The sequence below is a fragment of the Anolis carolinensis genome, chromosome 2 (genome assembly GCF_035594765.1).
Source record: "Anolis carolinensis isolate JA03-04 chromosome 2, rAnoCar3.1.pri, whole genome shotgun sequence".
Taxonomy (NCBI): domain Eukaryota; kingdom Metazoa; phylum Chordata; class Lepidosauria; order Squamata; family Dactyloidae; genus Anolis; species Anolis carolinensis.
Genome location: NC_085842.1, coordinates 27,634,387 through 27,647,479, shown reverse-complemented (window position 1 = coordinate 27,647,479; position 13,093 = coordinate 27,634,387). Strand labels below are relative to the sequence as shown.

Sequence of the window (13,093 nt, the reverse complement as noted above, 5' to 3'; positions counted from 1 at the left end):
AAATGCTATCAAACATTTACCTGCAACTTTATTGAGGCAAAAGAAATTAAAACAGGAAGGGCAATATGCTGCAAATAATTACTGTATGTCCTGTTACTAGGTTAAACTCTTGCATTGCAACCTGGTTATCCCAATTTTTCCATTATGGAATGAATTTCACATTCTTATAGGAATTTATAATGGATTTTTTAAAAAAATATAATACTTTTATAACCTGACTTTTCTCCAAGCATTTCAAAGTTGACATACAATATTTGGCTCCTTTTCTCAGAAGGATTTTGCAAAATAGGCCAGATTTTGAGGCATTAGCTTGGTCAAGGTCCCAGAAAGCCTCATGACTGAATCTGGGTTTGAGTTCAGGTTTTCCCAGTCCTGACTAGAGTCTGAGGCCCCTTCCATATAGCTGTATAAAATCCACATTGAACTCGATTATATGGCAGTGTGGACTCAGATAATCCAGTTCAAGGCAGATATTGTGGATCATCTGCCTTGATATTCTGGGTTAAATGGTTGTGTGGAAGGGCCCTGAGTGCACAAGATACTGGCTGTTATATAACAAGTGAAAAACCAGATTTCCTACTTGAAACCGTTGGCTCATGTTGAATAATAATAACAACAACAACAACAACAACAACAACAACAACTTTATTCTTGTATCCCACCCCATCTCTCTGAGGGGACTTGGAGCGGCTTACATGGGGACCAAGCCCTGCAATATACAATAAAATATGATACATTCCAATTGCAACAAATTAATATATCAGAACTATAAAATCGCAACATCACACAATAAACGCCTAGCCAGTAGCCAAGGGTGACACAATGGCAATTCAATCTTGGGGCAAAGGATTAAAATTATAGTTGTGCAATAGATTAGGAGCACTAATAACATGGGCCAGTGATAAAGTGCAGAGGCTAAGATATAGGTGAGGGTAGGGACTTGCTCATTCATATATGTGTATCAAGTTGCCTTCCAACTTAGAGACCACAAGGGTCATCCAGTCCAACACTCTGCCATGCAGGGGCACAGAATCAAAGCACCCCAGACAGGTGGCCATCCAGCCTCTGCTCTAAAAAATGTATGGCAACCCCTTGAATTTCATAGTGTTTTTGCTAGTTCCTTCCTTTGAAATTTAGCCTACAGCACAACATTATTCACAGGTGGTCTCCCATCCAAGTACTAACCAGGACCAACCCTGCTTAGCTTCCAAGATTAGACCTGATCTGGTGCCTTTAAGGGATTTAGGCCCTTTTTCCTATATAGCAGACTTCATCTCATGTCCTCATTTCTCCACCCCCCACAAATAGCTGTCAGTGACCTAAATGCACCGTGATGTTCATGGTAGCATCAATATGTTCATCTCGCTCCCCCTCAGCTCCTTTTCTCTCCAAACGCATGTTTTGCCACATTCCCTATCCTTCTGGAGCAGGTCTTTAATGCTTAGGAGGAAACAGGGGATAGCAGGAAGAAGGGGAGATAATCCACTCTGGTTGGGCTCATGGAAGATGCCTCTGAAAACACAATGACAACATTGGATGCTGGTCAAAAATCTCAAGGAAGAGCCTAGGTCCCTTCACACTGCACTATTATAATACTATTATTCCACTTTAACTGCTATGGATGCATCCTATGAATTCCTAGGATCTGTAATTTGGGGAAGCACTAGAGCTTTCTGGCCAATAATTCTACATTTCCCTCCCAGGATTTATTATTATAATAGAATGGAATTGTGGTTGAAACATAATGCTGTGAATTAGTCTGAAACAGTTTGGAATTTTTGAGTATTTGCATTCCCAGATAATGGCTGCTCAACCTATTTTGGATGACACCCCGAGATCTGAGTAAATGTGGGATTAAAATATTTTTATAAATCATAGTACATTTAAAATAAATATACAAATGCAACTAATTAATACATTAGATAGCCTGCAAAGTATCAAACAAACTTTCCAAGTGACTGCTTGTGTTTTTTTCAGCTTATTATTTCCCTCTGTATTATCTACCAGTCTATCCATCCATGTATCTATTGGTATGTACATAGACACATGATGATTTTAAATCTATTGACAGTTATATAATGCTTTTCCACTTGTGTTTGCTTCATGAATTGCACTTTGTATGTAGTGATACGTTCCGCAGATCCATATATGGGACACAACTGAACTGAATTAAATGCCCAGGATCTTGATGTTTCATCCCAGCTATAGCAAACCCATTGAATCAATTATTGAATTAACTTGAAGGTAAATCCAATTGTGTTAATCTAATAAGGGCTAACAAAGGATGTGAGAAATCCTTTAGATAAACAAATTCAGGTGTGCCTTGCTATAAGGTGGCTGAATGGATTTTTAGTGCTGTGACTGGAACCCAAAAGCAACTTACTGTTAAAAATCAACAAGATACAAAAGTGAAAGCAAGATCAAGCAATCTAAAAATTAAAAGCCGAAATTTTAATTGCCACATAAAATAAGGGATAGAGCCCCTGACCCATTGAAGGTTATGAAGAAGTGGATACTTCACCTGATCTGCCTTCCTTATGTGATGTTGCCATTCATGCAATAGCTGGGACCCATTCACACCAACCAGCTATAGTACTATAATTCCATTTTAATTACCATTACTTTTTTATCGTGTCAGAAGCGAATTGAGGCAAGTTGCTTCTGGTGTGAGAGAACTGGCTGTCTTCAAAGACATTGCCTAGGGGATGCCTGGATGTGTTACCATCCTGTGGGGGGCTTCTCTCATGTCCCTGCATGAAGCTGGAGCTGACAGATAGAAGCTCACCCCTCTTGCAGATTCGAACTGCTGATCTTTAGGTCAGCAGTTCAGCTGGCACAAGGGTTTAAACCATTGTGCCACTATGGCCATGACAATATCCTATGAATCCTGGAATGTGCAGTTTAGGGAAGGGCATTTAAACTCCTCATCTAGAGATCGATAGTATCTCGTCAGACTACAAGTCACAAGATTTCATTAGATGCTTCTTTATAGCAGTCAAAATGGAATCATGGTACTATGTCTATGTATAGCCAGCCCTACGCATTCACTGATGTCAGTAGCACAGGACTCCGTAAAAATTGCAAACAAAGAAATTGCTGGGCTGTCTTGAAACAGCATTCGAGGGCAAAGGGAACCCCTAATATCCATTTCATTTCAGCTTATTTTTGTAAAATAAATGTGGAAGAGGAAAGGCTACATGAAGACAGCTAAAGAGCTCTGGCAGCCTGACGGTTATATGATTTACATCCCTGCTCCAGAGGAAGCTGGCCACAGCTGTCATACCCTCCAACTGTCCCAATGTGGCAGGGACAATCTCAATTAACCCTGTATCACTCTACTTTCCAAGTTGCTTTTTAAATACCCAAGGGCTCTTCGACACAGCCATATAACCCAAAATATCAAGGCAGATAACCCACAATATCTGCTTTGAACTGTATTGTCTGAGTCTACACTTGCCATATAATCCAGTTCAATGTGGATTTTATGCAGTGGTGTGGAAGGGGCCCTAGTTTCCCTCTCTTATCATCCTTGCCCCCTTCTTCTTCCGCTTACTTCAGTTTCTGCAAACTGAATTCAAAGTACACAGAAGTACTCTGCACTCTTAGCTCAGCAGTGAGGAGAGGAGGAGGAGGCAGAATCTTGTCCTTTCCAGTAGACTCCAGCAAAAGCAAAGTGCTGCAGCATTTCCTAGCTTGTGGGTTCTTTCTCATCAGTAACTTTTGTTATCTTGATCATACTCCAATGCTCTTTGGTTTCACATGCCCCATGAGTGAACTATTCATGAGTGAAACTTTGGAGAGTATGGACTACTAGATTCCTTCCCTTGGCTCTCTCTCTGATTCTCAATCTCTCTCAGGTCCCTTCCACACAGCTACATAAAATCCAAATTGAATTGGATTATATGGCCATGTGGACTCAGATCAAAGCAGATTCTGTGGATTATCTGCATTGATATTCTGAGTTATATGGCTGTGTGGAAGGCCCAACAGATAGTCGGAGAGATAGAACTTAACTACGTAATGCTTTTGTGACCCAAGCGGCTAAACTCCCTGACCCTTATGTAATGTCATAGTGCAGGAGGCTGAGGCATTGTTCTTGAACTGCATCACAGCATTACTGCAGGAAACCTGGCTCACAGAACCCTTCCACACAGTCATATAACCCAGAATATCAAGGCAGAAAATGCCACAATATCTGCTTTGAACTGGGTTATCTGAGTCCACACTGACATATATTCCAATTCAAAGCAGATAATGTGGGGTTTTATTGAGCTGTGTGGAAAGGCCGTAGAGTTGGAAAAGACCCCATTCCAACCTCATTCTGCCATGTAGGAATGCACTATGAAATCACTCCCAACAGATGACCATCCAGGCTCCAGAGAAGGAGACTCCATCACGTTCTCAGGCAGTAGTATATTTTACTGTCCGACAGCTCTTAATGCCAGGATATTTTTTCAATGAATGTTTAGGTGGACTGCAATTTCAATCCATTGCTCCATGCCTTAGACTCTACAGCAAAAGAAAACAAGTCTATCCCCTCCTCAATAGGAGATCCTTTCAAATATTGAAACATGGCTATCATGTCCTCTCAATTTTTCCTTTTCCAGACTAAACATACCCAGTTCCCCAATCTGCACATCCTTTCAAATATTGAAACATGCCTATCATGTCCACTCTCAATCTTCCCATCTCCAGACTAAACATACCCAGCTCCCCAACCTGCTCTTCATAGGGCTTGGTTTCCAAACCACTGACCACTTTGATTTCCTTTCTCTGGACATGTTCCCACCTGCCAGTATTCCTCCTGAATTGTTGTGCTGACAATTGGACACAGTAATCCAACTGAGGTCAGACCTAGATTCACCATGATAGAGTTCAGCAAGCTTGAAGAGACCCTAAAGCAGTGGTTCTCAACTTGTGGGTCCCCAAATGTTTTGGTCTTCATCTCCCAGAAATCCTAACAGCTGGTAAACTGGCTGGGATTTCTAGGAGTTGTAGGCCAATACACCTGGGGACCCACAGGTTTAGAGCCACTGCCCTAAAGGCCATCCAGTCTAACCCACTGCCTTGCAGGAATGAAGAATCCGGTGACGCCTAACATGACCACCCAGCCTCGGTTTAGAAACCTCCAGATAAGAGACTGAAACATACTCCAAGGCAGTATTCTTTAGAAAAATCTTGCAAAGGCAATCCTGGAGCTAGACCTACCCAAACGGTGCTCTCAAATACCCTGAATTAAAAGAAAAACTCAGGTTGTTTGATTGTGTATTGGACTGGATGACCCTTATGGTCTCTTCCAACTCTGACTCTGTGCCAATGGGAAGGAAAGACACACCTTTAAGAAGCGAAATTCCCTTTCAGTGTGGGTATACTTCTTACAGAGAAAGTGAAGGATCTAAGTGGATGCCTGTCTCATTTTTCTGCAGTGGGATTGAGGGCATGGGCAGACCGGAGGGGATGTGGGGGCCTAGAGCAGTTCCTTCTGTGGCCATCTAATCCGGCCCCCCACCTCCATGCTCTGTGGGAGGCTTGCCCCATTAACCAAAGCTCCTTACCGAGGGGGGAACTCGGATGAGAGCAGTTGGGTAAGAGGATTGGTCGTCTCTATGGCTGGGGAGACAGGATCAGGAGTGCTAAACCCCTGGCCGTATGGTGCCCCGACTGAGCTCCCTCCAGGCCTGGCAGGGGGAGGGAAAAGAGAGGGAGAGTGCATTGACAGGATAGAAAAGGAAGCTTGGCTCTTGATGTTCTCATTTTTTCCTTTTTCTGATTTTGCCCCCCTCCAGTCCCAGCCCCCCTTCTGTCATGTCACAAGATGGAACACTTTCTTTCCTGTTGAGAAGTGGAAATGTTTCTGCTTCAAGTCACTTTCTCTGAAACATTTCCTGTGATCCTTTCGATGACTGACTGATTAAAATGACCTTTTAAAAACGGTTTTAGTGGCTGGATTTTAAATGGTTTTCACACTGGCTAGAGTACTATTCTATTTGTGGATTTGGTTGATTTTTAATGGTTGCATGTTTCTGGTTTTGTGACAACTCTGTTCTGAAATTTCTAATTAATTGATTAGCATAGAAAAGCCTGGCTGCTTCCTGCCTCAGGGAATTCTTTGTTGGGAAGTGTTAGCTGGCCCTGATTGTTTCTTATCTGGAATTCCCTTGTTTTTTTTTAGTGTTTTAGATTTACTGTCCTGATTTTAGAGGTTTTTAAATACTGGTAGCCAGACTGTGTTCATTTTCATGGTTTCTTCCTTTCTGCAGCCATGCAGTCATGCTGGCCACATGACCTTGGAGGAGTCTATGGACAATGCTGGCTCTTCGGCTTAGAAATGGAGATGAGCACCAACCCCCAGAGTTAGAAATGACTGGACTTAACGTCAGGGGAAACCTTTACCTTTACCTTTCCTTTCTGCTGAAATTGTCCACATGCTTGTGGATTTTCTGAAGGAACTAGCGGAAGTTATTTCAGAACCACTGGCAATTATCTTCGAGAGTTCTTGGAAAACGGGAGAAGTCCCAGCAGATTGGAGGAGGGCGAATGTGGTCCCTATCTTCAAGAAGGGAAAAAAGAACGTCCCAAACAATTACCGTCCGGTCAGCCTCACATCAATACCAGGCAAAATTCTGGAAAAGATCATTAAGGAAGTGGTCTGCGAACACTTAGAAACAAATGCGGTCATTGCTAATAGTCAACACGGATTTACCAAAAACAAGTCATGCCAGACTAATCTGATCTCTTTTTTCGATAGAGTTACGAGTTGGGTCGATACAGGGAATGCTGTGGATGTAGCCTACCTGGATTTCAGTAAGGCCTTCGACAAAGTCCCCCACGACCTTCTGGCAAACAAACTAGTAAAATGTGGGCTAGACAAAACTACAGTTAGGTGGATCTGTAATTGGCTAAGCGAACGAACCCAAAGGGTGCTCACCAATGCGTCGTCTTCATCATGGAAAGAAGTGACAAGTGGAGTGCCGCAGGGCTCCGTCCTGGGCCCGGTTCTGTTCAACATCTTTATTAACGACTTAGACGAAGGGTTAGAAGGCACGATCATCAAGTTTGCAGACGACACCAAACTGGGAGGGATAGCTAACACACCAGAAGACAGGAGCAGAATTCAAAACGATCTTGACAGACTAGAGAGATGGGCCGAAACTAACAAAATGAAGTTCAACAGGGACAAATGCAAGATACTTCACTTCGGCAGAAAAAATGGAATGCAAAGATACAGAATGGGGGACGCCTGGCTTGACAGCAGTGTGTGCGAAAAAGACCTTGGAGTCCTCGTGGACAACAAGTTAAACATGAGCCAACAATGTGATGCGGCTGCTAAAAAAGCCAATGGGATTCTGGCCTGCATCAATAGGGGAATAGCGTCTAGATCCAGGGAAGTTATGCTCCCCCTCTATTCTGCCTTGGTCAGACCACACCTGGAATACTGTGTCCAATTTTGGGCACCACAGTTGAAGGGAGATGTTGACAAGCTGGAAAGTGTCCCGAGGAGGGCGACTAAAATGATTAAGGGTCTGGAGAACAAGCCCTATGAGGAGCGGCTTAAAGAGCTGGGCATGTTTAGCCTGCAGAAGAGAAGGCTGAGAGGAGACATGATAGCCATGTACAAATACGTGAAGGGAAGTCATAGGGAAGAGGGAGCAAGCTTGTTTTCTGCTGCCCTGCAGACTAGGACACGGAACAATGGCTTCAAACTACAGGAAAGGAGATTCCACCTGAACATCAGGAAGAACTTCCTCACTGTGAGAGCTGTTCGACAGTGGAACTCTCTCCCCGGGGCTGTGGTGGAGGCTCCTTCCTTGGAGGCTTTTAAGCAGAGGCTGGATGGCCATCTGTCGGGGGTGCTTTGAATGCGATTTCCTGCTTCTTAGCAGGGGTTTGGACTAGATGGCCCATGTGGTCTCTTCCAACTCTACTATTCTATGATTCTATGATTCTATGATTCATGACTTCTCTCTGTAGTCTGACATGGTGGTTGTTAGAGTGGTCCAGCATTTCTGTGCTCTCAAAAAAAATGTTTTTCGTGTCAGGAGCAACTTGAGTCGCTTCTGGAGTGAGAGAATTGGCCGTCTGCAAGGACGTTGCCCAGGGGACGCCTGGATGTTTTTGATGTTTTACCATCCTTGTGGGAGGCTTCTCTCATGTCCCCGCATGGAGCTGGAGCTGATAGAGGGAGCTCATCCGCACTCTCCCCAGGTGGGATTCGAACCTGTCAGCCTTCAGGTCAGCAACCCAACCTTCAAGTAACTTGGTCCACTACGCCATCTGGGGGCTCCTACTCTCAAATAATAATATGCTATGGGTTGTTGTATATTTTCCGGGCGGTATGGCCATGTTCCAGAAGTCTTCTCTCCTGACATTTCGCCCACATCTATGGCAGGCATCCTCAGAGGTTGTGAGGTACCATAGATGTGGGCAAAACGTCAGGAGAGAATACTTATGGAACATGGCCATACAGCCCGGAAAACATACAACAACCCTGTGATCCCGGCCATGAAAGCCTTCAACAACACAATAATATGCTATGTTCAAGTTGGTTCATCAGGTGCTCTGCTGTGGCTGATTTCTCTGGTTGAATTAGTTGAATTAGGAGCAAGATGATTTTTGCACTTTGAATTCACTTTGCATCCATTAAAGTAAAGAAAAAGGAGGAATGTGGGAGGAGAGAGAAACATTATAAAATCAGCTGAAAAAGCAGGATGAAAGAGGATCAGAACTGCCCCTTCGAAATAAAGTCAATCGGAAGGTATGCTGATGCTTAATGTATCCTGATTAAGGACATCACCAAGAACTTTACTCTTATAACATCAACAAAGCCCTTCCACTGACATCATAGAAGATCAAACCCAGGCCTTGGATTTTTGGTGCTGAAACTTCAGAACCCTATGAGTGGTGTATGAATCTAGAATGCAGAAAACAACATGCTCAGCAGAAAAGGGAAGAGCACCATGGAAAGGTGCAAAAAATCCCAAGGACAAAAAAGCGAGATATAAACATCTGTAATTAATGCATTTAATACTCATTGGGTACTGTTTATAATAGGCATGGGAAAACATTAGCCCTCTAGGAGTTTTGGATTTCCAACTCCCACAATTTCTAACAGCCAGTAGGCTGTTAGGAATTATGGGAGTTAAAGTCCAAAACATCTGGATGGCTGAAGTTTGCCCATGCCTGGTTTATAGTTTCTTCCCAACCTCACTTCTAAGTCAAAGATGCTGGACTTCTTTCCCAAAGAACCCAGCAACCATAGAATCACGGAATCACCTCAAAGATCATCCATTTGGCCCAAGACCTGACTGTTTCAGAAAATGCTGAGGGGATGTTGTCCCATAACACCTGGAGACCACCAGGTGTGTTATGACATTCTTAGAATGTGGCCATTTAGTATGTTTGTTATATTTCAGTGGTTCTCAAGCTGGGATCCCCAGATGTTTTTGGCCTTCAACTCCCAGAAATCCTAACAGCTGGTAAACTGGATGGGATTTCTGGGAGTTGTAGGCCAAAAACATCTGGAGACCCTAGGTTGAGAACCACTGTTATATTTTAATGGCCTAAATTCCGTAAAAGCACCAGGTCCTGGTGATCTTGGAAGCAAAGTCAGGTCAGCCCTGGTTAGTGCTTGGATGGAGACTACCAACAAAGGCCAGGAGTCTATACTTCAGAGGAGTTAAATGGCATACTCCTTTGAGTCTTCCTTGCCTAAGAAAGGTATGGGACCATCATAAGTCAACTTGAAATCACATACACTCACACCCACATGTAACATTTCCCACCTTTTCCTCAGTCTTGGAACTCAAGGCATCTAACAAGAAAGACTGCAGACAAAAACATCATTTAAAGTAAAACTATCTGTAGCATTACTAAGTAGTGAGCCAATTGTTATGGGGGTTTGAGTGTTGGAAAAGAACTCCAGGTAACCAGAGTTGAAATCCCAGTTTAGCAACTGAAATCCACTGGGTGGTCTTGGGCAAGTCACACACTCCCAGACTTAATGGAAGGCAATGGGCAAACCCACAGGAATACATCTTGCCAATCCAGTGATATATCTGCCTTTGTTGTTGTTGTGTGACTTCAGGTCATTTCTAGCTTATGGTGACCCAAAGGCAACCCTGCCACTGTGTTTTCTGTTTTCTGTTTTCATGGACAATTGGGGAATTGAACCCTGGTTCCTAAAGTTATAGTCCAATACCAAAACGCCTTGCTGAGTTCTGCCTTAAAGATGACAATGATATAAGCTGGTAACTACTTGAAGCCACACAACTATAACACGATTTTTGTTGCCAGGTTATAAATGTCATTTCCTAATTGGATCTATCATGAAAACATGGGAAAAGTTTATTAAATTGCAAAAATGTTGTTTTTGTGGGACATCCTGCAGTGCATTTTGTTATAGTTTTTCTATGAATATCTCATAGACTCAACCAATTCAACATAACTTTTGGCAGCTACAAAAAATGAAGTTTCTGAAGTATAAGAACTACTGTCAAAGTAAGTAAAAGGTAAAGGTTTCCCTTGACATTAAGTCTAGTTGTATCCGACTCCAGGGGGTGGTGCTCATCTCCATTTCTAAACTGAAGAGCTGGTGTTGTCTGTAGACATCTCCTAGGTCATGTGGCCAGCATGACTGCAAGGAGGGCTATTACCTTCCTGCAGAAGCGGTACCTATTGATCTACTCACATTTGCATGGCTTTGAACTCCTAGGTTTGAACTGCTAGGGCCCGGGCTGTGGTGCAGGCTGTTGAGCAGCCAGCTGCAGCCAGCTGCAACAAATCACTCTGACCAAGAGGTCACGAGTTTGAGGCCAACTCAGAGCCTGCGTTTGTCTTCTGTCTTTGTTCTATGTTAAGGCATTGAATGTTTGCCTTATATGTGTAATGTGATCCGCCCTGAGTCCCCTTCGGGGTGAGAAGGGCGGAATATAAATACTGTAAATAAATAATTAAATAAATAGGTTGGTAGAAGCTGGGCCTAATAGTGGGAGCTCATCCCGCTCTCTGGATTCAAACCGCCGACCTTTTGGTCAGCAAATTCAGTAGCTCAGCGGTTTAACCCGCTGTGCCATCAGGGGACCTGTCAAAGTAAGTGCTGCACAGTTAAACAGGAAATAACACTTTCAACCCTGGACCAGAATTTTTTTTTTTTTACATAGTGCAATTAAAAATATTTTAACAGTCTATAATAAAATATATAAAACAGTACAGGAGACTATGAAAAGTTTACCCTCCAAAATAATGTTTCCTACTGTAACAAGACAGCCTCCACTGGCCACTCAAATGATACCAAGGAGGAGTCATTCTAGCTTCTAGTGGAGTCATTCTAGCTTCTAGTGGAGCCTCTGGTGGTCTAGGGGATAAAAGCCTCGTGACTTGAAGGTTGGGTTGCTGACCTGAAAGCTGCCAGGTTCAAATCCCACCCGGGGAGAGTGTGGATGAGCTCCCTCTTTCAGCTCCAGCTCCATGCGGGGACATGAGAGAAGCCTCCCACAAGGATGGTAAAACATCAAAACATCTGGGCATCCCTTGGGTAATGTCCTTGTAGACGGCCAATTCTCTCACTTCAGAAGCAACTCCGGTTGCTCCTGACACACACAAAAAGAAGCTTCTCTAGAAGGAAAGCCACCACCTTAGGAGCATAGGAGCCACCACCAGGAAGGACCTATGAAGTCTACACCAGATCCCACTTCTTTTGTAAATAATAAAAATATTCCAGTTCCCAAACTCATGTATTCCAACTCATTCCACCCTCCTTCTCAGAAAACCAAGGAATCTTGGTTTGGATCCACGCCCAAAATCCCTGTCACCCAACTGGGCCTTTTGCTGTCTCACTTACGTATCCGACTCAGGTTCTTCATGGACTGCGAGGTGCTGCGTCCCCTTTCTGTCTGCCCACCTCTGGTCCCTTCTCCGGCGGCCTTCTCAGCTTCTTCCTCCTCTTCTTCGGCCCGAAGGAGGGCAATTCTCAAGCCGGCCACCAGGCGGGGGAAGCTTAAATACCCCCCGCAGGGCTCTGCCACCTGCTGGAGGGCTTGGAGCACCCCGGATGGGAGCTGGCATCTCTCTTTGTCTCCGTGAGGGGTCACACCGGAGTCCCTTCGTCCCCACCGGCTCTCGATTTCTGAGATGTGGACAGTCCCGCTCCGCTGGTCATCCAAGATTTCGAAGAGGGTCCGGAGGCTGCGGAGAAAAGGACGAGGCAGGCGTGTGCCCCGGACGGGAGGGGGGTCTTCTGGGGTGGAGGGAAGGGATGAGGTCACCAGGCCCCCAGAAGTCATTGGAAAGAGGGGCTTCAAGGGGTATCTTGGCAATGAAAGATGGATTCTTTGAGATCTGTAGGGATTTGGAAGTCAGGATGCCCCAAGTTTCTCCAGTAAGGGAGTTAGGAGAGAGTAGTGGAGAAAGCTGGACTGGCTGCCCAAGCACTAATGAAGCAGCAGCGCAGTGAAAGTCAAGACCTCTTGGTCAGGGTTGGATGGGGGAGCCTTAGAGGCGAACTGGGACACCAGGGCTGCTCTGGGAGGGGACTGGGCTACTGGGTCAAAGTCAAAGGCCTGGACATGAGGCGAAAGGAGGATGGCCGGGTCTCTCTGTCTGGCGGCTGTGCGGCCAGGGCTGCTCTGGTGCTCTTTGCTGAGGTCTCTCTCGTTTGTCCGAGTTGGATTCTCTGATCGAGGGAGATTGGCCAAGCTGGTCCAGGCAGGGGGAGGCAGCTGGGCCTGGAATCATGTGACCCATCTCAGATAATCACCCTGGACGCCAGATGATTAGCGGCTCTGTCTAACGAGGTGGCTTCCCCTCTGGGGAAGGGAGGGGGAAAGAGAGAGAGATTGAAAGGGAGATTGAGAGAGAGAGAGAGAGACATTTCTCCCTGGTGAGCAACTAAACTCAGAATCCCTACAGGGTCAGAGAGGTCAACCAATTTCCTTTCCTTGCTTGTTTCCTTCTTTCCTTCCCTCCTTCATCTTCATTCTCTCTTTTTTTTCTTTCATCCTTTCCATCTGAATTTTTTAAATGTACTTTTTGCTTATAGTCTCATAATTCCTGTCATATACAGCTAGTCTTCATCCATATTCATGGATCAACCATC

General features: G+C 44.5%; 1 protein-coding gene across 1 annotated transcript in view; it reads right to left on the bottom strand.

Moving 5' to 3' along the window:
- The window catches only part of sapcd1 (suppressor APC domain containing 1), a 50,003-nt gene extending 37,291 nt beyond the window's left edge, over window positions 1–12,712 (bottom strand). The window contains exon 1 of the mRNA XM_008121551.3: window positions 11,840–12,712. Coding sequence (XP_008119758.2) covers window positions 11,840–12,281 — 442 coding nt within the window. The 5' untranslated portion in view covers window positions 12,282–12,712. The remainder of the gene's footprint in view (window positions 1–11,839) is intronic.
- Window positions 12,713–13,093: the final 381 nt, after the last annotated feature.